The following is a 27,103-nucleotide window of genomic DNA, read 5'->3' as shown; positions in this document are numbered from 1 at the left end:
GAAACATGATTTTTAACCTTTTTTATGATGCATATATGTAACACATTTCCAAAGTTTTAATTGCACCGTGATAAATCTGCAAGGAAGGAAAACAAGAATCATTTTTATTGAGGGAGTATGGTAATTGTAAACAAAATTTTATAAGCAGGTAAATAAAATCATTCAAATTATTTTATAATGAAAAATATATGGCTAATCTAATTTTGAAAAACATTTTTTCAGTTTTTATAATAAGCATTGATTTTCTCCACCAGCATTCCTTAGGCAGTGGTTGAACAATTAAAACAATTGTAGAATGAGCGTTAATAAACTTTTTCATATATTAACATTAATAGGATATTTTACTTGCATTTTTATGTTGTCTTCGTTTGATAATTGAAACAGTTAATGGTGTTGCTAACAATAATGTTTTATACATCTTTCTTGATTACACATAGTACTGATTAAGCTATGAGACTGAGGGTGTAGACCAAATCCACGTCATCGTACAATCTTCTAGGCCAAGATGAGTTTTGAATTTTAATCTTTAAGTGTAGTTGCGAGCCGTTGGAGAGGAGGCAGGGACGTAACATGATAAAGTTCGCATTTTTAAAAGATTATCCTGGCAGGGGGCTCCTGGGTGACTCAGTTGGTTGAGTGTCTGAGTCTAGCTTAGGTCATGATCTTGCGGCTAGTGAGTTCGAGCCCTGTTCGGGCTCTGTGCTGACAGCTCAGAGCCTGGAGCCTGCTTCAGATTCTGTGTCTCCCTCTCTGTCTACCCCTTCCCTGCTCAGGCTCGCTCTCTCTCGCTCTTCCTCTCTCTCTTTCTGTCAAAAATAAATAAACATTTAAAAAAGTAATAAAAAAAAAAAAAAGATCATCCTGGCTGTTGTATGGAGAATGTTGTATGGGGGTTAGGAATGGAAGCTAATTAGGATGCTACTGTGGTAATAGAAAAAAAGTGATGGATTTTTGAAGATTAACCAATAGACTTGATCATGGATTGGACTGGATATGTGGAATCAAGATAGGGGAGGAGTCAAAGATGACTTCAGTTATCAGATTGAGCAGCTAGTTGACTAGTTGTACCATTTACCGAGATGGAGAATACTGAAGAGAAAATATCTCTGTCCGTGTTAAATTAGATAGCCTAATTGACATCTGAGTGCAAATGTCAAATAGGTAATTGGATAAATAAGCTTGGAGCCCAGTAAAAAGGTCAGGGCCAGAGTAAGTTTTATGATTACAATGAAGAACCCTGCCTTAGTCAGACATTAGTGTTTGGTATTTAAAACCATAGAGCTAGGTGAGAACAGGTCAGCACAAGAGGAGCCACCATTGCAGTAGTAGAAAATCAGAGCGGTGACTTGGAAGCCAGGAGAAAACATTTCAGTAAGAAGAAGGAGTGGTCATCCCTGTTGAGTGGTGCTAAGAAGTCAAATAAGATGATTGAAAAGTGACCGATTAGATTTGACAGCATAGAAGTCACTGGTGACATTAACAAATACTGTATTTCTTCATTTCTAAAATATTTTGGGGGCCCCTGGGGTGGCTCAGTCAGTTATCTTCCAACTCTTGATTTCAGCTCAGGTCATGATCTCACCATTCATGAAATCAAGCCCCATGTCTCTGTGCTGTCAGCTTGGGATTTTTTTTCTCTGTCTGCCCCTCCTGTGCATGTGCGTACTCTGTCTCAAAATAAATAAATAAACTTTAAAAAATAATTTAAAAATGTTTTTCATATTTTAACGTCTCTTGATTAGAAGTTCACAAGAGATGATAAGGCACTATTTAATTGGCAGTATTTTTTTCTCTCAATGTTACAATAAATAATAGTTCATCATACAATTTATGGTATCTTGGATTTAATGAAATGTGACTTCGGTAAAGTGGGAATAGAAATCTGATTGGAGTGGATTGAGAAGAGATTAATACATGATTATCCTCATTTATATTTCTGTGAAGATGTTTTTACTTCTTAGCTGTCATTTTGTGAGCCATTTAAAGCATGGTACCAAATTCAAGCCAGAACCGAATTCCCAAAGTAAAGATGTAACAACATTCTACTGTAGGTTTTTTTAAAACATCGAAGAACTGAACAAGTAGTTGTTACTCTAAGAAACTGGGAGCCAAAAAAAAGTATTGTTAAGTTTCTGTAGTTTTTTTGAGGGGTGATGTTCTATACCTTCATAGTTAGTTCTCCATTTTTAGCATAGAAGAGCCAAGGAGCAGTGGAATAACGTAATACTGAGTTTTCACAGAATAATTGCCAAATATAGTTTTGTTCAACTTATGAAACATCTGTTTTTCTTCTTTAGTGCCACCTTGTTTCTGCATCTAAATCAACCAGAGCTCTCTTACCCAGAATCTTTGAATCAGCAGGAACTTTTCTGATATCTTCACCTACAACTCCTGGGTTCAGGCAAAATTTTATTACAAGACATTCTATATGATGCTCCAGCCACGTTTGATTTACTTTTTTGTGCAAACATTCTTTTTTCTTCTTGATAGATGTTTAGCCTTGCCTTGTGTTCCAGTCTGTTCTTTCAGTACCTACCAAACTCCGTTCTCTACCATCCACCATGTTTCTTCTTGCTGTCTTCTACATTCGTCTGTTTTTGGTGTCTCCCTCTCCCCCCATTTTTTGTTCCTTTCCTGTATTTCTTGCCTTTTCTATTTGCTGACTCTAGCCATTCTGAGCATTTACTTGCTTACCTAATTTTATCTCAGCAAATTCTTGCCCATTACAAATGTACAGGTATAAGTAAAGCTGAAATAGATAATTCCTGTGCTTAGTAGTAAAGGGTACACAAGGGTACACAGAATTTGTATTCAGTTATGGAAGTGGTTTTTATCTTAGAAAAAAGTAGGACATTTTAAATCATGAGTTGGGTCCTCAGGGTGTCTTATTTTATATTGTGAATTCTGCACGTTAAAAAGTGTGGTGATAGAATCAATGTATTTCTAATTTTGTAACGTTAGTCAAATCACTTGATATTTCTGTTGCTTTCATATCCTCATCTGAAAAAATAGAGCTTCATCACTATATATACTATATTGCTGCTAGTTTATCTCCAGGATAAGTGAGACAAATGTATCGAGTAAGCTAGGGAATGCAGTTTGCTACAGGTATAGATTATTCTCTTGGCTTATGCTAGCTATCATGTTTTCCTTGCTCCCTTCCCCTTCCCCTCCCCACCCTCATGTTATTTATCTGTCTTGCTCATTTGACTGTGAGCTCTTTAAGAACATAGATTTTCTTATTCATCTCTGTTATCCCTGTTGCTTACCATGGTGTCTGATATAGTAACCAAATATTTGAATGAATATATTTAAGTAAATATTTGAATGGATGGAATAGAACGGAAAGAACTGTGTGGGGCCAATAATGAAACCCTTGGAGAACAAGGTGGGGGGAGAAATGCTTTTGAATAAAGGAGGCTGAAAAGGAATGATTGGTAAGACAACAACAACAACAAAAAAGCAAAGCTCAGTGATCAGCCTTAAGGTTAGCTGTTTTAAATGCAGCAAAGAGGTCCAATAGGATGATGACTGAAAAGTGTCCATTGTATTTGCTTATTAGATAACTGGGTCTCATATGGACAACAGTTTCAGTAGAGTGGTGGTGGATGATAGGATGGGAAGAGGGGTTTGTGTGGAAGGCAGATCATAATGGATTAAGAAGTGAATAGGAATTGAGAAAGCAAATAGGACACGTGTGGATTCCTTTGAAGCAGTTTGGTTAAGAAGAGGAAGAGACATTAAAAGGTTACTGGAGGAGGAATCTAGGATCAAGGAGGGGAGTGTTTTGGTTTTGGATTATTATATTTTCTGTGGGCGACACTTGATATTTGCAGGCCATAGCAAAGAAGCATGAGAAGTTGACAGTAGATATAAGAGTGAGGGGATGGTAGGCAGGAGGCAGACAAGAATGAAATAAGCATGCTCAGACAGAGGAGTTAGTTCTGACGAGGAGGAGGTAGGTACCTCTAATAGTAAGACTAGAGGAGATAAAGGAGGAAGAAGTGGGTAGTCTCCATAAATGTCAAAAGTCCCTTGCAGGTCTGTATCAGATCCATTGTATATGCAAAGATAAGAACTGACATAGGACTTAAAATAAATCTCAGGGAACTCCTAAAATCGAACAAATATGTTGGCTTGCATTTAAGTCCTATTTGTAACCACTCAGTCTTTAATGGTTTTTGTGTCTTTCTAAGAGAAATAGTAGATAGATAATTTCTTGGAGTTGCTTGCTGAATGGGACTGAATACCCTATTCAGGTAAAAAAGTCTTTTTAAATAATGTTTCTGTTCCTTTTAGATGCACATCTTAGATTGCTCTAATACTTAAGAATTTAAAAGATATGATTTATAATAAATGTTACTTGTTATCCTATCCTGTTTTCTTAGAGTCTTTGCTCCGGTCTCAGTAGTATATGATATTAGGTATACATATTAAAGTATACAAACTTTACTGTTAGAGCACTGCTGACTTACCAGTTCTGACTTATCACTAAATCTTGCTCATGTTTTCCTTTTAGTTATTACAAGAACTGTGTACAGTGTTTAATGTAGATTTACCATGCCGTGTGAAGTCTTCCCAATTGGGAATTATCAGCAATAAACAGACGCATACCAGCGCCATAGTGAAGCCACAGTCTAGCTCCTGTTCCTATATCTGCCAGCACTGCCTCGTCCACCTTGGAGACATTGGTGAGTCTTTGGTGTGAAGGAATTGCTAATATATTCATCCTTTTCTTTGGAGTAGTCATAGAAAGAAGCTCTTTTCCCTCAAACTGAGTATGTACACACAATTTCGTTTGCCATAAGAGGAAATTATAAATTGTATATTAAAGAATTTACATTTTCTCAGTATTTTGGGATTGGCAAAGGATTTTCAAGGTAGTAACTTTCATATGAAGATGTAAATTTTATTTGGACTTCATGCAGATGTAGGCAAATGAATAGCAAAAATGTAATCAAAGCTAAAGTTTTCAAAGTGGTGCCATAATGTCTTTTAAATTAAAAGTCTGTACTCTTGGAATTGCAGGGCTTATAAGTTACTCCTTCTGAAGGTAGATTGTCTTCTTTCCTTCCTATCGTCAGTATATTAAAACCTCATTTTTAATTGTTTCCTTTTTGCAGTTAAATTTGTTTTTCTATTTAATGTAGTTTGTCTGAGAGTGTTACGTAACTTATTCTTGTTCGTCCCTTTAAGGTGACCTAAAAGGGTTGTAAAATAAATTAACTATAGGATTATGTTTCAACTGTCCTCAAATAACAAGGAATGGAGAACATTCCTTTGAGTTCGAAGATTTTAGATATCTAGATGTCATATAAATCATTGACTCCATGTGGGGTCATGTCAAAGTAAGCACCAAGTTCTGCATGGAGACTCCGTGAATAGCGCATTTAGGTTGTTTTTGCTTTCAGTGTATCCTATGCACACACATACTTAATATCGCAGTAGGTATGAGACATTTTTCAAAGTCACTTTATAAGATATTGAAGAAATACATAATTTTCAGATCATATTGTATAGTGCTTTTTGTTTTGTTTTGTTTTTAAGTGCCATATAACTCACCCCTTCTTGGTGGGCCGGCTCCAGGTCACCAGCATAGTCCATAGGGGGAGCTGGTGATGCATGACACTGGAGGACCTGAAAATGGGGGCTAGGTAAGCTTTACAATTGGTTCCATGCTGAATGTCCCAAATAGGGAAGGCCAGATGGACACTTCACACATAATCCTATAGTTAATTTGTTTTAAAGTATTTTCTGTCTTTAATTATCTTAAATTAATTTTAATGTGTTTATTATCTTTAGAATTGAAATCTGTAGTTGTTTTGAAATAGTACCCTACTAGTTTTTTTATTCATTGTTTGTTTTTAAACTAAAGTTTCTATTTCCTCTTCTCAGCTCGATACAGAAACCAGACCAGCCAGGCAGAGTCCTACTATAGGCATGCAGCTCAGCTTGTCCCCTCTAATGGTGAGTGGGCCTCTCACAGCAAGTCGTGGTTGACTAGGATACTTGATTCTCTATAGCAGTATGGAAAATAAGGCTCATCTTCAAGTTTTTGAAAGCAAAAGATTTTGGAGTTTTGGAGATTTGGTATTGATTGACTTGGAGTTTTGGTCATATTTTTTCATTGTATATTCTATATAAGCAGAAGTGAATTTTTTAAATAAAACCGTTGTTGTCAGTAAACCAGTATAAAAAGAATATCCCCTAATGTGATCTAAAATTGTTTCAATAACTCTGGCTTCCTTAATTATCTCTTAATACCACCATTTCCTTATTAGAAAAATTTTTATTTATCTAAGAGATAGTGCTTATGTCTTTTGATGGCCTCAGAATCAACATTAGCAGTGATTCTTGTTTGGTGAAATACATCATTCTTGTTAAGCCAAATTGAAATACTTTTAGATTCTGAAAGGAGCTCCTTTCGAGCAGGGGTGGCAGTTGGGCACACTGTTCATTTTGTCTCTGGCTGCTTTCCCACAACGGTGGCAGATGTGGTAGTTGTGATGGAGTCTCCTAGGCCCACGTGAAGTCTTACCTATGCTTCTAGTGCTCTCTACCCCAATGACGTGCTTTTTAACCTGTACATGCTATGTTCTGTTGTGGGAGTGTGCTGTTTTGAATTATGCCCATTTGTAATGAGTTACTCATGAGATTTACTTTATAAAATACTCCCCATTATTAATTTAAAGGTTTGAAAACTGATCACCTGTATTCTGATAGCAAGACTGTGCATCTTGGGTTACTTTAGCATCTTAACTTTCTCCTCTAGGTCAGCCTTACAATCAGTTGGCTATCTTAGCTTCTTCCAAAGGAGACCATCTGACCACAATTTTCTACTACTGCAGAAGCATCGCTGTGAAGTTCCCGTTCCCAGCTGCCTCCACTAATCTACAAAAAGCACTTTCTAAAGCACTGGAAAGGTAGGGCTGACTTTTCCAAGAGGACTTTGTGTAACCTGGTAGTCTTCACCTGTCAACCTGATAGCATACAAGAACTGATAGTTACCTGTGCTTCTCTTCCATTTGCCTGATTTCTCAACATGTAGATAATGTTTTAATAGTTTTGCATGTAGTCATTGCTGAATTTCAAGCAGTCAGCCTCTGATTTGTTCCCAGTAGAGGAGTACAGGCTGCTGAATTCTCACAACTCCTCTGAGTGTGTTGCAGATAAAAAGTTACATGCAGAATCTTCTCCTTGTGTATCAGGTGCTCAAATAATGTGTTTTTGCAGACTGAAACCTCTTTTAAGAGGTGTTAGCCATTTTGCTGCTTAAGATTCATGGCAATTTTTCTTCCATTTCAGCCGGGATGAGGTGAAAACCAAATGGAGTGTTTCTGACTTCATCAAGGCCTTTATTAAATTCCACGGTCATGTGTACCTGAGTAAGAGCTTGGAAAAGTTGAGCCCACTTCGAGAGAAATTGGAAGAACAGTTTAAGGTTAGATTTCAAAAATAGAGAATTTTTTTGTCTTGTCTAAATCAGGAAGCATAAGATATTGGTGAAGTTGACTCCTAGTTTTTATGTCATTACTTAGCTGTGAACTCTTGGTTAAAAGTAAATTTGAAGCATATGGAGTTTTTGCATACAGCATCCCCTCAATTTAAACAGAGATACCATCTATAAAGAAATATAGCAGTGGTGTTTTCACTAAGTAGCTACTGTTTGGCAAAAAGTTACCAAAGTGGGGAGAAAAAACCAACTCCTCCTTCTTCTCAGATCAAGCACCTTTCTTTCTCAGTTTTGAAAGTACTACTTTTGATGGTTTTTCTATTCTTAGATATAATTCTGGTACCTACTTTATAATATTTCCATTTTGCAACCCGGGCTCATTATTCTCATTGTGCTTTGATCCATCAGGATTTGTGGTAGTTTGAAGGAAAGGAATGAGAATTTCATTCTTTTATTAATTTGTGTAAGGAAATAAATTAACCTTTGTTATATTTATATATATGAAAATGATCTTTTATTAGAATATTGAATTAGCAGTATTAATTCTGTCTTTAATTCATGTATTCAACAAATATTTGACTGCCTGTTAATGTCAGTCACTGTTTTAGTCACTAGGATCAACAGTGAACAAGACCGTCTTAAAGAACATTTTATATTTCTTGGTTGCTTCTGGGTATCTAAGCACTTGGGATGTTGTCTATAACTGCCTTACAGTTTTGTAAGTAGTATAAAAGTAACATGTTCCAGAGATTGTAAAACTTAGTTAAGAGACATAAATTAGCCAAGTGTAGTCAATGTGAAGTAGTTTTACAGATAATCATTTTGCAGTTAACACTTTTTATGTACAAGAGATTGTACTAAATAACTATAATAGAAATAGTTTGTTTTTGAATAATCTTTTAGAGTCTCCTGCTGCTTTCTGCTTCTTTTAGGGGCCTATTTCAACTTTTAGCCCATGATTTACAGAATCAAGTACAAGCAAGGAACAACTAATTTTTATGCCCTAACTAAGCTATTCTGCCTGTACAGAACAAACAAGTCTGAATAGTTTCATTATAAGTGGTCAGATATATATGAAGGATTATTTTAAAATCACTTTCTTTGTCTTTTCTGAGGTCAGAACTAAAATCATTAATCCTAAAAAGATATCTATAGGGGGTTGCTAAGGATTCTCTCTTTTGAGAGCTTAAAAGTCAGGTTGACAGTTGTCTTCCTTGGATGGTTTAGGTACAGTTCTGTAAACTAGCAGGGGATTGGATCCAACGACCTGTTGAGATTGCTCCTGGCTCTGTTTCTGTGAAATAGGGATTGGGGGGAACCTACCTTAATTAGGTCCTCTCTATATGGAAGTTACTCTGGTCTAGAGTCTAGTCAGTTTTGCATTTGATTCAAGTTCAAACATTAATATTGAAATAAATATTTCCATATATAAAGTTTGGGGGGTTATGTGGACAATTCCTAAAAGATGCTTTGAAGTATCATTCCAACACTCTAAAGTTAAACATAGTATGAGGCAGATCTATTTTTAACTTTACTCATTACTGAAATACCAGAAGAACATTGTTGGAGTGAAATTCTAGCACAGTTGAGTAAATATTCAAAAGTGTTTCTAAAGCATATGTAGATAATTAGTGTCATCTACATGTAAACTTCAGCATATCTAACTAGTAATCTTTAGCTACTAAGCAGAAATGTTTACCAAATTGAGGTGTATTAAAAGATTTAAGGCCTGTGATTTAGGAAATGAGATGTAAGCCTTTTTATATATGTTAAATACATGCTGTTTTTTTCATGGTACTGAGTTCAGTAAACTCCACAACTGCTGTTGAAGGTGCCTTTGAGTAACAGTGTGTCCGTTCCAATCTGATTTTGTTCCTGGTGAGGCCCTCTGCTTCCTACAATACAATCTAAATTTTATGAAAATATAACTACATAATTACACTTTTACTTCTAAAGATGTGAATTATTCCTTCACCAAGTACTTACTGAGTACCTACTGTGAACTATATACTTCTCTAGGCTTTTAGAGGTGGAGGGGAGAGCAAGACACAGTCTGTGCCTTTGTGAAATTTTACATTCTCATTTGCTGGTACTTAGGATGGACTCACATGCATTAATTCTTCTGTGCATACACTAGAAAATCCTTTAAAGGGCTGTGATTGTCTTCTATAGGACATTGCTGCCTAAAATAAAATGCCAGTGGATTAATAGATACGTTGTTCTGTTTTACTCATAAGAAAAAATGCTTTTTGAAAAATACAAATTAATATTCTCATTCTTTTGCCAATATTATATGTTTATATAAATGGTCAGTTTATCTAAAAGGTTAGATATAGAGACTGAAGGAGAAGTTTTATGGGAGAATTCAGAAGAAGAGATAGGATTTGGGGACATTTTAAAGAAAGGAAAAATGCTTGATGCCTTTGAAAAAAGAATGAGCATTTTCCATGTATATACTGGCATGGTAGGTGGCAAGGAAGCTGAGAGAGTAGCTGAAGTGGAATTGAATGGTATTTTCCTGCCGTGATAATGGGAGAGATCTTGCTAATAGGATCCTAAAACTTACTCTGGATGTTTCAGGTTCTTTATGTAAATAGAATAAAAACTCAGAAGTTGCTGGACAAAGGCAGTTCTAAATTTCTGAGATGGTAGGATCTCTTGTCACTGCTTGTAGAATCGTAAGTAAGATTGTCTGTTTCCCACTATAAGGCTAGTGACAAGTGAGAGGGAGGGAGGTTGGCTGTAGCTAAAGTGTAGGGTGAAGCCAGGATATCATCCCTTGTAGCTGTCAGCTTTGTTAGGAACTTGTGTTTGAAAAATATTTTCTATGGGAGTAATCTAAAATTACTGCAGATATTAAGGTAGAAGGGTGAGGCCACTGGCTGAGAGCATGTCGTGAATTCTTCTTGTAATAACCTGGTTTAGCAGGTTGCTATAAACACTAGTTACTAAGGTAAAGGAATTTGATGATGAAGATCATACATGTACTTTTCTAATAGGGAAACATGTCAGTGTTATAATTTGTAGAAGGGCCTGTACCACATTATTAATTGTTTTAGTATATCATTTACCCTGTGTTCCAATATTGTTGCTCTGTACCTCATTTATAAATAAGTGTCTTTAAATGTGTCAAGCCTTTGAAAGAGTAAATTTTATGACAAATTTTGGAAGTCATACTTTGTGTACCAAAAGTTCAAAAACATTGTTTAGTCTTCTGGTTTGAAATTTTTCTTTTTTACTGGGTACATCTACTTTCTAGTCATTGATTCTAATTTAATATTTTACTATATGTGCATCTCATATAAAACCACTTCTAATGGACTAAGATATATACTTTTACTGACTGATGCCCAAAACTTTTTTTTGCATCATATTAAAAAATACACGGTTTCTCGGGGGGAAAAAAAAAAAAGTATCGTGAAAAACAGCTGAAAGAACTCTGTGGTGTTGGGGCTCATTCCTTTCAAGAATTCCTTTCAAGGCAAAGAGTCAGCATGAGAGAGATCAGACCACATCGGACTTGATTAAAATCCTACAATTAAGAGCTGATTCAAAGGGGCACATGCACCCAATATTTACAGCAGAGTTATCAATAATAGCCAAATTATGGAAAGAACCCAAATGTCCATTGACTGATGAATGGATAAAGAAGATGTGTGTGTGTGTGTGTGTGTGTGTGTGTGTGTGTGTGTGTGTACACGCACACAATGGAATATTACTCAGTGATCAAAAAGAGTGAAATCTTGCTGTTTGCAACAACATGGATGGAACTAGAGTATATTACGCTAGGCGAAATAAATTAGAGAAAGACAAATATCACATGATTTCACTCCTATGTGGAATGTAAGAAACAACAGATGAACCTAGAGGAATAGAAGGAAAAATAAGATAAAAACAGGGAGGCACACCATAAGAGACAAATACAGAGAACAAACTGAGGGTTGCTGGAGGGGAGGTGGGTGGGGGGATGGGCTAAATGGGTGGTGGGCATTAAGGAGGGCATTTGCTGGGATATGAGCACTGGGTGTTATATGTAAGTAATGAATCAATCACTAGGTTCTACTCCTGAAACCAGTAACTACACTGTATGTTAACTAACTGAATTTAAATGAATGAATGAATGAGTGAATGAAGTCATTGACTCATCTGTGACTCTGTTACCCATCTGGTTCTAAATGCAGACTGCCAGTTTAGTTCTTGTGTTGAAGGTGGCTCCTATTCTCGATAATCTGCGGTATTTCTGTCTTACTTTACAGAGGCTGCTGTTCCAAAAAGCTTTCAACTCTCAGCAGTTAGTTCACGTCACTGTCATCAACCTGTTTCAACTTCATCACCTTCGTGACTTTAGCAATGAAACAGAGCAGCATAGTTATAGCCAAGATGAGCAGCTGTGTTGGACACAGTTGCTGGCCCTCTTTAGTGAGTATTAAATTTTTAATTTTAATTCAAATAATTTAATTTTCTGTGCTGTCTTCTTTGGAAAGCATAATCGTAGGCATTTTCATCGTCAGAGTGTTAGCGACAACAAAAATGCCTCCTATATAGGCCTAAACCCTAAGTTCTGTCCTTTTATCTTCTGATACCCTCCCCTCATCAAATATACCTGTAACATTTTTTTAAAGATTTCATTTTTAAGTAATCTCTACACCTAACATGGGGCTCGAACTCACAACCCTGAGATCAAAAGCTGTACACTCCCCCGACTGAGCCAGCCAGACACCCCTGTAACAGTTTTTAACCTGGGGGATAAAAGCCTTTTTAGTAAAAAGCTGTGATGGGGCCCCTGGGTGGTTCAGTCGGTTAAACCACCAACTTCAGCTCAGGTCATGATCTCACGGTTTGTGGGTTCGAGCCCCATGTCAGGCTCTGTGCTCATGGCTCAGAGCCTGGAGCCTGCTTCCAATTCTGTGTCTCCCTCTCTGCCCCTCCCCTGCTCCTGCTCTGTCTCTCTCTCTCTCAAAAATAAATGTTAAAAACAAAACAAAACAAAACTGTGAAGTATTCAAGCATTAAGGGGGATACAGCAGAAGTCTTACAATGCTAGTTTAATTTGGACTGGTACATTGTTTCAAATATCTTATGTTTTCTGAATACATTTTTTTTCTTTAAGTGTCTTTTCTTGGCATCCTGTGCAAGTGTCCTCTCCAGAACAAGTCTCAGGAGGAGTCCTACAATGCCTATCCCCTTCCTGCAGTCAAGGTCTCCATGGACTGGCTGAGACTCAGACCCAGGGTCTTTCAGGAGGCAGTGGTAGATGAAAGACAGTAGTAAGTGTCTTAGAATTTCATGTTAGTTTGTGTGCTTTGTTTATTTGATATTCATGGATATGTAGAAACCGCCTCTAAAACACATCTGAACAATGGAAGACTTTGTGTTTTCCACCCACTCTCTGGAAATTGAACTGAAGACCTCTTTGTATGTTTTTCATTTATTTGTTTGAATTTCTTGTGTGAGGCAAAATCTTAAGGATTTCTGACTCCCTGTGTGTCCCCCCCCCCCCCCCTTTCCTGGCTGCAATCATGGGGAAAAAGCATTTTTCACATTTCAAAATGAAATTGAAGTAAAAACCAGTTTGTTTCTTACCCATTACAGTATGCTCCAATTTTCTGTTGAGAAGTTGAAGAGAAGTGATTTTTTACTTTTTCCATTATTTCCTATACATAAGCTGTTTGGTACTGCCTTACAGTAACACTGCGTTTGAGTTACATTTGCTTGTTTTGAGCATAGAGGATTGGGAGTTATTTTGGCTCTCACCGTTTTCTCTCTAATCTCTACTCAGAAGAATTCTGATGGTTCTTAGGAGATTTTGATTTTATGGTAACAAATGAAAACTTTCAGTTTACCTTGGTATTTTAACAATGTGTGGACTTTCTCACATGATAAAGAAAAAGGTGTAGTCATTACTTTGAACAAAGGATGTGATTTGACTATGGTGTACCCCAATCCTGTCACAGATTAAGAGCTAGCAGTGGATTGCACAACTGATAATGTGTGTGACAGCTCTATCAAAACATAATATGTTGTTTCTCTGGTCAGTGTGTTCCCAGTAAGTACCAATTATCAGTGTTTAAAACTGACAAACGATTTTCACTAATTGTTAAATTAGGAGTCTGGGAAATGGCCTGCAGTAGTAGGTGTCTATTGTGCAAATATGACCCTTCTGGTGTATCTTTTACCTAGACAGACATCTTTGAAAATAGGTTTTAGGAAATCATACAGCATTGAAAATGTTGAAGCGAGAGGGGAAAGTACATAAAGTTTAGGCCCTATAGATAACATTGTCCTGGCTTGTTAGTGTTCTAGTATCTCCATTTTAGACAAAGTCTGAATTGTCTTTTTAATTTACAGCATTTGGCCCTGGCTAATTTCTCTTCTAAATAGTTTCCATCCCCATGAAGAGGATCTTTCCAGTACTAATGGTAAGGGCTAACTTAACTTGATGTTGTTAACATCGTTCCCCATCACTGATAGTAGGCTTAAGGCGAGAGAAAAACATGGTTTTGTTTTCGTTTGACTTTAAGTTCAGTAACTCAGAAGGGACTTTCAATGCTGCAGTTATCATGAATAAGTGGATAGAAGTAGAGGTAATGTTCTTCCAGTTCTTTCAGCAGCATATGCTCCTGTTTGAATAGGAGTCCAGAGAGAACAATACCTTTAAATTCTTTCCGGCTTCTTCCCTCCCTCCTCATTTTTACTATTTTTTTTTTTTTAAGAGAATTAATTTGAACAGCGTTACTCTGTTAAAGTAATACCTGCTTATTATAGAACATCTGGGACATACAAACATTAAGTACATAAGTCACTCATGGTTCTCTCTTATAAAGATACGTTGTATTGTTCATATTATAGTGTATTTTCTTGGGACCTTTTTCTTAAGTGTACATATACATACCTGCCTGTGACTGATATCAGATACAGCTTTGTGCCTGCTTTTTAAAGTTAATGTTATATTGTTAGCATTTCCCTTTGCCATTTAAACATTTGAAGTGTGATATTTTTTTTTACTGGCCGCATAATATTCCATCCTGTGGATATGCCATAATGTATTTAATCAGTGTCCATTTGCTGTACAATTTTCCACATTGTAAATAATTCTGCACTGAACAATCTGTAGTTAACTCCTTTCGGATGATTTTACTTCCATCAAATCAGTGCTTCTCAGGCAATTTGCAAATGAATCACCTGGGGTCTTGTTAAAATGCAGTTATGATTCAGTAGGTTTGGGACAATGCCTAAGATTCTGCATTTCTTGCAAGCTCCTGGATGATGTCGGTGTTGTTTTTCAATACTTTGAGTAACAAGGAGATAATCCAAACAGTGGGATTACCAATGTGGGGCTATGAATTTTTAAGGCTGCCAGGGAAAAAATAGTCGATTGTATCCATCCCCCTCGGCACTGAGTAGTAGGTAAGTATTAGGGGACAATGTCTAGTGCGCAGACGTAACCTGTTTTTAAATTAAAATGTTTTACAAATCTTGATTTCTACCCCTCTGTAGCTACACCACTTCCAGAGGAGTTTGAGTTACAAGGATTCTTGGCTTTGAGACCTTCTTTCAGGTGGGTGGCAGCTGAAGGAGCTTTATTTTATTATCAATGGTTATAGTATTAAAATTAGGAATCAGGCTTGGGTGTAGAAGAACCTTTGATCTATCCCAGCTTTGTCTTATTTTCTTAACAACTAAAAGCGAAAGTGTTTTTAATATGAAGTAGATTTGTGTATGTCATGCCTTTAATTGCTCTGTAATGCCAATACTGAGTGCTTTTACAGACTTGGGGGGAAGGAAAGGAAAAGAAGAAAATTGCTTCTCCCAAGTGGTGTTTATTCACTGGATTTTTTTATACTTTGTTGAAATTAGAGGGGAAATCTCAAAAATGGGAACCAAATGCAAACCAAAGGATATTGCTTGACATTTTTCATATCATTAATAATGACAAAGCAATTTGTTTTTCTAGTCATTTTTGTCTCTTCTTAGAGGAAGAACTTCTTACTCCTTTTCACGTTGAACTCTTTGGTCTGTGTCCTTGATCCTATCTCTTCCTGCCTCCCCACCTGTTACCCTCTCTCTGCGTTGTAGTTCAGTATCTTTTTATTTATTTAACAGCTGGTTACTTCCTTTTGGCCTGCTAACATTCAGGTGTACCCTGTTCTTTTTAAAAAGGAAAATTGACAACCCTTTCTTCCTATGATGTTGCTCTATCTTTCTCTTCGTCATCAAACTTTTTTTTTTTAATGTTTATTTTTTATTCTTGAGAGAGAGCACGAGCAGGGGCAAGACAGAAAGATAAGGAGAGAGGGAGAATTCCAAGCAGGCCCTGCACTGTCAGTGCACAGTCCAACACAGGGCTCAAACCCACAAACCATGAGATCATGACCTGAGCCAAAATCAAGACTCGGTCACTTAACCAACTGAGCCACTCAGGCACCCCCATCATCAAACTTCTTAAAAGCATAGTGTGAGAACTTTATTGACCCCACTTCACTCCCAGTCATTTCTCAGCCTCATTCAACTTAAACTGTCAGTGTGTTTCTGGTTACCAAACTCCATTGACTTCTTTATAATTTTCATCCTGTGTAATTTTCTCTAGCATTGAGTTTATTAATCCCACTCCTATATGAAGCCTCCTTTTTTCTTAGCTGTTTTTCTTAGTTCAGTCCCTTGTACCACATCACTCAGAATATTATCCTCCAGGGTTCTTCCCTGCCCTTTCCTTCCCATTTTCTATATTCTCCCTGGTGATCAAATCCATCCTTTCGTCTGAAGCATTCATCTCTTGGATAGTAACTAAGCCCAAAAGTTTCAGTGTCTGACTTTTTTTCTGACTCATAGTTTAACAATCTGATCTCCCTGTGCATTTCAAACTTTAACATGACCCAAAATGAGCTTGTATTTTCCTATTAGGTCAGCAAAAAAATAATCCTTCTATATTTATCTGTGTGCCATTATCCACCTACATGAACTCTAAAAAAATACCCTTATTTCCATTAATCTTTCTCACCAAGTCTTTGTAATTTTGTGTCTAAAATGCCTTTTAGACCCACCTCCTCCCATTTATTTCCCTATATAGTTCAGGCTTTTATCACCATTAACCTGCAGTATAAAAAGCTTCCTAATCAACCTCCCTACTTAGATTCCCTCTCCTGTAGCTCATTTCTGCCCTGCTTTCACGATTATATTTTTAAAAATACAGACCTGTTGAAGTCCCATTAATAACGCAAAGACTTCAGTTCGCTCATCCCCAATTGTTCCAATATCTTTTTTAGCTTCATGTCCAAGTGCTTAGTTTCTCAGTGGTATTTTCTGCCACCTGCCCCCTAATCCTTAACGTAGTATACGTTGGCTAGGTCCTTTTCTTGAGTAACTTTGTTTTTATTCCTCTGAGACATTGTTCATGCCATGCCTAGAGCAGCCCCATTTCCTCTTCTGCCCTTCTCTTACTAGCCTGTAAACACTTAACACACCTGCCAAGGTCCAGCTCAGGTAATAACTTAATCTGTGAAGTCTTTTCAGAGCTTAGCAGAAGGAACTAGCCTTCCTGTTAACTATGCTTATTTGCGTAGTTTTTCTTACAGTACTTATCAGATTGATTTATAATTATTTCTTCCTTAGGGAGATACTGTTTCTCTATCTCATTTATCTTTGTGTCTTCAGCATCTATCCTGCAGCCTGGCAATTCTTAGATACTTAAAAATAATACTGAGTTTAATGAGGAAAAATCTGAAAATCCTTATTTTTTTCAGGTTGATTTACCTTTCTAATGTCAATGAGCTTTTTGCTGTATATATTTTTTGATATAAATACATTTTTGTGATTTAGGGCCACCTAATGTAGATAGATTAATACTGTTTATTAGAAGAGGCATACTCGGAGATTAGCATTACAGTGGTCATTTCAAGCAAATTATATAGAATGCAGGGTAAGTGTTGATGAAAACTTTTGTTCTTACAGTAAAAGTATCTTTTTAAATAAAAGTTGTGACTTATTTTAGCTCAATTAGAAAGTAAAATCTGAGTAAAAATATGCAAATGCATATTGTCTTTTTTGTTTTGCTTCACTGTATTTAAAATCTTCAGCAACATACATTCAAAATGCAGTCGATTGAATTTAGTAGCTAGCCTGTGTGGAAAAATCTGAAACCATTGCATTTAAATTAGGTAAACGTGGTTGCCTGGGAAATACCTTTAGAAGTTTAATTTTGTGTAATTTGTGCTTATCTCGATTTTAGGAACTTGGATTTCTCCAAAGGCCACCAGGGTATTACAGGAGACAAAGAAGGTCAGCAACGACAAATACGACAGCAGCGCTTGATCTCTATAGGCAAATGGATTGCTGATAATCAGCCAAGGTATTTCTTATCAGATACACTTACACACCCCACATGTGTTTTAGGCTCTGGTATGATGCTCTTGATTATAAACTCGTAAGTCAGGATGCTGGTAACACATCATCAAATTATGACCCTGGTGATCATAAGTATATTCTATTTAATCTCTGTGCTCCCCATTACACTGCCTAGTGTAGAGAAATAAGCATTGTCTCCCTTGTTAATCATGAACTTCTGCTCTCATTTGTAAATATCTGTGTAAATCTAACAAAATTGTATGTTCACAGGGATGGTGATTTGTGTTGACAGGGTCGTGGCGGTCCATTTCAGTCAGGATAGACTAGAGTCAGATAGGTTTCTAGTTTTGCCACTCCCCGAGGTGTGTGTCTTTAGGATCTCCCCAGGTGATTCTAACCTTTCCAAAGTCAGTAACTATTTCAGATTAATTTTTATATGCAGGCTCCTCTCCTACTACTGTAAGCACTTAACTGGTTGCATGCTTGAATGAATTTAATCCCTCTGAGCTCTAGTTTTCACACCTATAAAACAGGAATTACAGATCACTACTTCAAGGGTCTGGTCTAGGGCCTTGTACTTAAGACATGCTCAGTAAATATAGCTGTCATTACTAGAAAGCATTAAAGGGGCGTGGGAATGTGTGGTGATGCTAAGGGATAATGAGGATTGGAGTTTTTCTGTAACTGCTTTTTATGCTATATAAAAATATTACACTGTAATATCTTGCTGTCTCTAAGTCTTTAGGGCTGGGAATGTACTTACTTGACTGTTGGGTCCATGCACAGTCCCATTGTTATTTTTTAAGTTTATGGTTTTCATATGTGGATTTATTTTTACTTTTTTAGGCTGATTCAGTGTGAAAATGAGGTAGGGAAATTGTTGTTTATCACAGAAATTCCTGAGTTAATATTGGAAGACCCCAGTGAAGCCAAAGAGAACCTCATTCTGCAAGAAACATCCATGATAGAGTCACTGGCTGCGGATGGGAACCCAGGACTGAAATCAGTGCTGTCCACGGGCCGTAATCTAAGCAACAACTGTGACACAGGAGAGAAACCAATGGTCACCTTCAAAGAGAACATTAAGCCGCGCGAAGTGAACAGAGACCAAGGAAGAAGTTTTCCTCCCAAAGAGGTGAGAAGGGACTATAGCAAAGGAATAACTGTAACTAAGAATGATGGAAAGAAGGACAACAACAAGAGGAAAACAGAAACCAAGAAATGCACCTTAGAAAAGTTACAGGAAACAGGAAAGCAGAATGTGGCAGTGCAGGTAAGCTGTATTTGAACTATAATGCAGGTAGAGGAAGGCTCACACAAAAGGCAAGATTTTTCATTTTGTTCCTAAAGCTTGAGAGTTGGCTCTTCTGGAAGCTTGAATGCGGCACAGTAAGGTCATGTAAAGAGCTGTGGTAGGTGGCTACTCCATCAACCTGTAGAAATTGTAATGTGAGTGAAAAAATCTCAACCTGTCTTGACATTTCTGTCAATCCTTTCAGTTAGGTAGTTTGAAATGACCAGAGCTGTCAGTTCCGCAAAGAATTCTGTTTGCTTTAGAAGGTGTAACTGCCATTTGTTAGGGTTCTATTGGGAAATGTAGGGTCTTGTACAGAGCCAGTAAGTAGGACCAAGAGTATATTAAGGCTTATAGGGTTTTTTTTCAGATTCACTAAAAAAGATAAAATATATTCTTGGAAAAAGATGAGACTTTTTCTTGACATTGATACCTGTCCCAGCCGGTGGCATTGTATCACTTCAGTGTTATCCTGGCTCATGGGAGTTTGTAAAGCAAGAGTTTAAGTCTCTTGCTGGGAAAAGGTAAACAGTACTCAGTTATTTGTGACTTTTTCTTAAACCTTTCCAAAGAGGAGATAGAGATGATTTCATATAAACAAAAATGATCTTTGTTCTGTGCTGGTTTCATTGATACCGTTCACATCTGAACAAATACCTAAATAGCCATGTGATTTGTTAGCATATTTTGGCAAATGTATTTGTTTGCAGTAGGCACGAGGAACATTACATTATTAAAGGCTGCTTGCAGATATAAACAGTGCCTTCAGCCTGTTTCATCTACAGAGTTTTTTTGAGAAGGAGAGAAATAAGCACATAATAGTTGCATTTTAAGATTAATAGAGAAACAGAGAAAAACAGGGCAGAAATTGAGAAAAGGCATGGGGAGAGGGAGGTGCTAGGGAAAGACCGAGAATAAGCCAGATGAACTGTAGAAAGCTGGAGGACCAGTGTTTGAGGGGTGAGTCTAGTATGTCCTGCCTGCTCTGCCTCCGTTCTCTGCAGCTGCCTCCCAGCAAGGGCCAGTCTGAGCATTTCCCTTCTGGTCTCTCATCCCTCTTAAATCTGCCTCCAGACGGAAGAAAGCTTGACAGGAGTTGGTGTATCACCTCTCTGTACCTCATCCTAAGTTCTCTGTAAATGTACCTGTTTTCCTTCATTTTACTCAATTTGAGCAATGCATGTGACATCTTACTCTCTGTAGCTCATTGTGTAGGATGTTGGGCCCTGTTCTTACTGCTGACAGTATCCTTATTCTAAAGGGGTGGTAGCATTGGGGGTGGACGGTGGATGCCTGACTGGTATGCTTGAGGCTGCCCAGATGAAATTAAACTGAGGGCCAAAGTGTCTCTCCTGTGAGTTACTCATCATTATTAATTCATTATCCGTTTGTTGTCTAATGAATTGGAGTATAAAGGGCCCTGGAGCCCATAATAGGTGGCTTAAGATTATAGGCAAGTTTTTTAACCTGTTGGTATCAGATGTCTCATTTGTCAAACAAATGAGCTCTCAGGTCCTTTCTGTATTTAGTATGTTCATGATTTTGTGTAAGCAAAATCATCACACCAATTAAACGAAACCCTTCTATCTTTAATTGACAAATAATTTGTTTTGATTTTTTTCCCCCACTTTTTATTTAGGTATTAAATACCTTCATATGCTTTTTTTTTTTTTTTTTTTTTTTTTTTGACATAATGGGGTTTTAAATTCTTTCCTAGAGGTGCTTCTTTGTGATACATTTGAGTTTCAGATTATTATAGATGGTTTTGCTTTTGTTGGTCATAGGTGAAATCCCAGACAGAACTAAGAAAGACTCCAGTGTCTGAAGCCAGGAAAACACCTGTAACTCAAACCCCAAGTCAAGCAAGTAACTCCCAGTTCATCCCCATTCATCACCCTGGAGCCTTCCCTCCTCTTCCTAGCCGGCCAGGTAAATACACATTTTCTACTTAATCTCATCTGTATAGGAGTTTCTGCTCCCTCATTGAATAATTTATATTCTGTCAGAGTTACATTACTAAACCATAATGTTAAAAGGTAGAAGGAAGTTCTCTTTTCTCTGATGCTTACTAAGTTCTTTTTGAACCATTTCTCTGTAGTGTATATACAAATGCATGTTTGTTATCATGAAGGAATTCCTATCACTAAACATAGCATTTAAGAAACCACCTTCAGAATGCTCCACTTGATTCAGTGGATAGAAGTAGCAGCCAATACTCTGTATTTAATTCTTGAAATCAAGTTAAAGATTGATGCTTGGTCAGTCTTACTTGATGTCTGATTCCTGCCGTTTATAATTTATTAGAAGACCTCTTCTTCTACCCTACCCCACCTTACCCCCAAATGACGTATTTTTGCCTTTCTTTTGCTAAGTGTCTTTAGAACTAAAGCTGCTATGTTCTTCTATTTTGAAGGGTTCCCGCCCCCAACATATGTTATTCCCCCTCCTGTGGCATTTTCTATGGGCTCAGGTTACACCTTCCCAGCTGGTGTTTCTGTCCCAGGAACCTTTCTTCAGCCTACAGCTCACTCTCCAGCAGGAAACCAGGTGCAAGCTGGGAAACAGTCCCACATTCCTTACAGCCAGCAACGGCCCTCTGGACCAGGGCCAATGAACCAGGGACCTCAACAGCCACAGCCACCTTCCCAGCAACCCCTTACATCTTTACCAGCTCAGCCGACAGCACAGTCCACAAGCCAGTTGCAGGTTCAAGCTCTAGCTCAGCAGCAATCCCCCACAAAAGCCGTGCCGGCTTTGGGGAAAAGCCCTCCTCACCACTCTGGGTTCCAGCAGGTGAGTCACAGTTGTGCATACCGTCCAGCCAAGATCAGGAGGAGGGGAGACTGGAATGGGCCAGTGTTTGGTTAATTAGAAATACCAAACTTACTTTGGTTAATTAGAAATACCAAAATTACCAAAGCTTACTACTTAAGCTTTCCAGATGCTTCTGCTATGGAAGGATTATGGAGAAGAATACACTCTCTCTGCTGTTTAGGGAAGTTCAGATGTTTCCCTTTATCCTTTGTAAAGGATAATAGATCTTAACTACTGTTCTTTGCTGCTGCTGCTGCTGCTGCTGCTGCTGCTTGTCAACTTTGTAGAAAAGAACTTTGTATAAATAATTCTCCTATTTGAAAATAAACTACAGGAGGGAAATAGAATCATAATCTTGACGAGGTGTTAAGAAAGCTATGACACCATTCTTAAATATCATCAACCCCGCAGTACTTGGGCTGGGAAGGGGGAACACACACACATAGCACACACGCTTTCATTTGTTCATTAAACCTCATAAATAATTGAATTGAAAGAGAAGGTGAGTTCAGTGCCCATCATCCGAGAAAGCTCTGCATATTGAAAAACATAAAGGGTAAAGGAAACTGAGTTTTGTCAGTTAAGTTTCTCAAGTTCATTTTGTTATTTCCTGAGTATTGAATGTAACATTGCATTTTATCCTCATCTTGATGACAAGCATCTCTTTTTTAGTATCAACAGGCAGATGCCTCCAAACAGCTGTGGAATCCCCCTCAGGTTCAAGGCCCATTAGGGAAAATCATGCCTGTGAAACAGCCCTACTACCTTCAGCCCCAAGACCCCATAAAACTGTTTGAGCCTTCATTGCAACCTCCTGTAATGCAGCAGCAGCCTCTAGAGAAAAAAATGAAGCCTTTTCCCATGGAGCCATATAACCATAATCCCTCAGAAGTCAAGGTCCCAGAGTTCTACTGGGATTCTTCCTACAGCATGGCTGATAACAGAGCTGTCATGGCCCAGCAAGCAAGTGTGGACCGCAGAGGCAAACGGTCACCAGGAGTCTTCCGTCCAGAGCAGGATCCTGTGCCCAGGATGCCATTTGAGGTGTGTGTCCTTTCCCATCACCAGACACAGCGGACATAGGTGTGGGGCTGCATATCTTTTGAATTTCTAAAGCAGATGCTTGTAAAGGCCACTCTCCGATTCGTTAGCGCTGCAGCACGCTGCCCGGCACCTGGTGTGGCTCCTGGTCTCCTCCACACACTGGCACAGTCTGTTGGATTCGGAGGAGCGAGGGGCTCTGTCACCGATGCGGACTGTGGTGGTCTGGCAGAGAAATCATGTGCAGAAATCTTGCACGCGGCATATTGGGGAATTGTGAAACAAAGCTCCTCTCAGTTGGGCTGAATCATCTGAGTTTAAAAATAGGTTTACTGCGTATTTAAACAAATTGCTTTCTGAGAGGAACGAAGTCAGCCAGTTATTTTCGATAGTGGAGCTCTCCTTCCTTTCTCTCTTTATTCACGAGAAATGGGTGTGCATGTGTAACTTTTAAAAAGAGCTGTTTCTCTGTTAGCCCAAGATCACGCTGATCACCCTGCTACGCATTGTTTTCCTCACTGGCCGCGTTAACCTTTGATGTGCTGCTCCTTGTTTGTCAGTGGTTTTTGCTCCTTTCTACCGTCTTGCTCTTTCACTACCACTGTCCTGTGTCACCTTGCTTGTTTCAGAGCTTTTTCTTTGCGTAGTACCGTCTCCCTGGGATTCTTCTGCTTGACTGTACTTACCTCTGTCCCCCTAACTGTGCTGCTCTCCTTTGTGCTTTCGTCATCCCTTACTACATCTCACTGTGATCCTTTCTGTCACTAGGACCCCAAGGGCTCCCCTCTGCTTCCTCCGGACCTGTTAAAGAGTCTGGCTGCCTTGGAGGAAGAGGAAGAGCTGATTTTTTCTAACCCTCCTGATCTTTACCCAGCTCTGCTGGGCCCTCTCGCCTCTCTTCCTGGACGGAGCCTCTTTGTATGTATTTGACGTAATTCTTGCTCTAACCCCAGCTTCTTTCCTGAGATTTTGTAGTCCTTGGAATAGATGGTTTCTTTTTTTCTGGAGCTTTGAGCTTTCTTTCTTTACAGAATTGTACAATTTATTTTCTCACTGCCAAAGCTAACCTTCAAACGGTAGTAGAATATGGGAAAACCTTTCTGACTCCGTGGTTCTAAATCTCCGAGTCCTAGCTTTGTTGTAAGTGTTATTCAGGGCTGGTCATAGGATGTGATGCTGGCAAATTAACTTACTTTGCAGGTGGTACTTCCATCTAAACCCAGCAGTTTCAAGGATCGTTTAATCTTGCTTAGGAGCAGTGAGATTTTTCTTCATATAAATGTTCTAGATTTTTTAGTGACATTATTGAAGAGTATGTAGCTCTTTTCTGTTTGGTTAACTAAGAGCCCTGACTTCAATTCAGAGTGAGATTCATAAACAGAATGAGTAAAAATGAAGACGATTCTATTTAGAAACGGCGTGCCATAAATGAGTAAATACAGAGAGAAATAACTAGGATGACATAAAATAAAGCCTTATGTATTGATTAGTGGTATCTTTTTTTTTTTTTTTTTTTTGATTAGTGGTATCTTTTTAAAACAATCCTCTAGCATTTCAAAGGATGGCCTTGTATATGCTCATTGATGTTTACGTTGCATTCTGCGAAGGTGGGGGAGCATGTAAAAAAATTGGGAAGATGTATGCTAGAAAGTTTTTCCCTTTGTCTACTCCATCTTAGCAAAACACAAAAACAATTCAGAGTTCTACTTTTTTGCTATTTCTTTCCCATAAACATGAGGCCAGAAAACGTTCATAAGGTTAAAATGCATTGACTTTAGGATTAGGAGAAATAAAAGCTTCACGTCTCTCGTGATAGAAGCTGCCATCCCTGGCGCTTGAATTTCGTGAGTGGGCAGAGAGAGCGCCACTCTTCCCCCAAGTGAGAGAAATAAGAGATCCCCTAGAAACTGAAGGAGAGCGCAGTGATGGCACCTAGGGGTTTGTGGGAAACCTAACTGCTAAGCTGTTGGCTCCGTGTGTTTGCCTTTCTTGCTGCTTCTCTGCTCGTGCGGCTTGAAGGCCAGGGGGGGTGCCTCTCGGACAACTCATTAACGGCTCCCTGGTTCCCGCCATGCTCCCCCCCCCCCCCCCCCCCCCATTCACAACGAAACTGGTGGTGGTGCAAGTGGACGTGGAGGGTAGTGTTTTAGAGTTGTTTTCCCCATGTTTACAAAACATATATATAATACTTTCTATATTTAATGTTGTTAATGATACAATGTGTGTGACAGTGCCTTGCATGTGGCAGACATTTAATAAATGCTTTGCTGACCTACCGTTCAAGGACAGAGATTCAGCTTTTTTTTTTTTCTCCTGGTAGTTTTGTTAGAGCCAGTACCTGTAAGCTCAACTTCAGCAACTATTTTAACATATACCACAAATAGCTGTTTAGGAACCATGTTGACAAAACCAGTTGTCAAATAGATTTGAAAGCCTTTAAGTCATTAATGTGAGGGTTTTAAAAATTGGGGGAAAAAGACTGCCAGATCAGTTCAGCGTCTTGTTTTGAGAGTATTTTAAATGCGCCTCTTAACAAGGGGATTTGGGAAAGTTCCTGCTAGTAAACACTCAGAACTGCCATTTTCCAGCGTCCCTGGTCCCTGCCAGGATCTCTGTGCTAGATTAGAGGTATTGATCCGGGAGGGTTCTGACTCACCTGTGGCAACTGGCATGTAGCTGGTGTCATGGTAGGAATATGTAATTCACATCTTCTGAGCCCGACATTGTACATGACAGGTAAGTACAAGTATGCTTAACTGGTGGTCCTCTACTCTGTGTAGGAACTTAAGATTGATACTAAGGAAATGGAGGCCATAATGTAACTACTTTTTTTCTTTCTGGCACTGTGAAGAAATCCTTGTTGGAGAAGCCCTCGGAGCTCATGTCACACTCATCCTCTTTCTTGTCCCTCACCGGATTCTCTCTCAATCAGGTGGGTCAACAGTGAAGAATCCTGCATTGTGCTTTTATTGTAGGCTGGAACTTCCTTTCCCGTTCTATTTCAGTACCCCTATTTTTCTCTTCCCTTTCTCTCCCATATATTGCTGCCTTCCAGATTTTTTATCCTCTGTCTCTCTCTGATTTGGGTATATGAGATACTTGTTTGTTATAAATTTGAACCCTTTAACTTCTCATTAATATGGAAATCCTTAGGGCTCTGTTGTTCAGCCAAGTGAATTATTTGTACTCTTTAATCTGGGTTGTTTACATAGATAGAGAAAATAAAGGGTGAGGGAAAATGAATTTAACAGGGAAACCAAAAGAAACAAAAGTCTTCAAAAGTTTGTCTTACTAAGAAAAGCTTAAAGTGGGGCACCTGGGTGGCTCAGTCAGTTAAGCGTCTGACTCGATTGTGGCTCAGGTCATGATCTCATGGTACCTGAGTTTGAGTCCCACTTCAGGCTGCAGGCCGACAGCACGGAGCCTGCTTGGGGTTCTCCTTCCCTCTCTCTCTGCCCCTCCCCCACTTGTGTCTGCGCATGCACGCGTGCACACAGGTGCACATGCACACTTTCTCCCTCTCTCAAAATAAACAAGTAAACTTTTTAAAAAAAGAAAAGCTTAAAGTGTATCAGTCATTCATGAACATGAACATTGCATTTGGTGAAATCTCTTTCCTTGCAGTGAGTTTATAATTTGGTTGTCATTGTCTTTCAGGAAAGATACCCAAATAACAGTATGTTCAATGAGGTATATGGGAAAAACCTGACAACCAGCTCCAAAACAGAACTTAATCCTTCGCTGGCCCCCCAGGAGACATCACTGTACTCCCTCTTTGAAGGGACCCCATGGTCTCCATCACTTCCTGCCAGTTCAGGTATTGGCTAGTCTTTAAATTACAGACCTTGCATTTCTAATACCCTCAAACTGATAGTGAATCAGTATGATTTTACATTATAAATATATTAGCTGTTCTGTTTTTTAAGTAATTTCTGAACGAAAATAGGAAAAAAGCCTGATGAGCCAGTTCATGAAATAAATGCCACTAAAAAAAGCTTTTTCTTACATCCATAATGAGCAGAGTTGTAAGGGAGAAAAATATGGGTTTTAGCTTAAGGTTTCCAGCTGTTTTTTAGTTTGGTTTGTAGATACTCATTCTTTGTAGGAAAAGTTGAACTTTTTAAAATAGAGGGGTTTTTTAATCCCAAGTTTATACTTGG

At 38.4% G+C, this 27,103-nt stretch overlaps 1 protein-coding gene across 12 annotated transcripts in view; it reads left to right on the top strand.

Annotated features, from left to right (window-relative positions):
* The window catches only part of SMG7 (SMG7 nonsense mediated mRNA decay factor), a 90,065-nt gene that overhangs the window by 59,128 nt on the left and 3,834 nt on the right, over window positions 1-27,103 (top strand). For 6 of the 12 annotated variants that reach the window (XM_042925246.1, XM_042925255.1, XM_042925252.1 and 3 more), the window contains 16 exons: window positions 4,520-4,691; window positions 5,896-5,967; window positions 6,773-6,923; window positions 7,306-7,441; window positions 11,710-11,872; window positions 12,564-12,720; window positions 13,802-13,872; window positions 14,951-15,011; window positions 17,679-17,798; window positions 18,641-19,067; window positions 20,873-21,017; window positions 21,502-21,881; window positions 22,575-22,946; window positions 23,712-23,861; window positions 25,795-25,875; window positions 26,601-26,760. In XM_042925246.1, the coding sequence (XP_042781180.1) occupies window positions 4,520-4,691; window positions 5,896-5,967; window positions 6,773-6,923; window positions 7,306-7,441; window positions 11,710-11,872; window positions 12,564-12,720; window positions 13,802-13,872; window positions 14,951-15,011; window positions 17,679-17,798; window positions 18,641-19,067; window positions 20,873-21,017; window positions 21,502-21,881; window positions 22,575-22,946; window positions 23,712-23,861; window positions 25,795-25,875; window positions 26,601-26,760 (2,818 nt within the window). The remainder of the gene's footprint in view (window positions 1-4,519; window positions 4,692-5,895; window positions 5,968-6,772; window positions 6,924-7,305; window positions 7,442-11,709; window positions 11,873-12,563; window positions 12,721-13,801; window positions 13,873-14,950; window positions 15,012-17,678; window positions 17,799-18,640; window positions 19,068-20,872; window positions 21,018-21,501; window positions 21,882-22,574; window positions 22,947-23,711; window positions 23,862-25,794; window positions 25,876-26,600; window positions 26,761-27,103) is intronic. The other 6 variants (XM_042925256.1, XM_042925250.1, XM_042925257.1 and 3 more) reach the window with 4 other exon arrangements.

The sequence above is a fragment of the Panthera leo genome, chromosome F3 (assembly GCF_018350215.1).
Source record: "Panthera leo isolate Ple1 chromosome F3, P.leo_Ple1_pat1.1, whole genome shotgun sequence".
Classification (NCBI taxonomy): Eukaryota; Metazoa; Chordata; class Mammalia; order Carnivora; family Felidae; genus Panthera; species Panthera leo.
The sequence above is the reverse complement of the archived record's forward strand: the minus strand, read 5'-3'. Positions and strand labels throughout refer to the sequence as shown.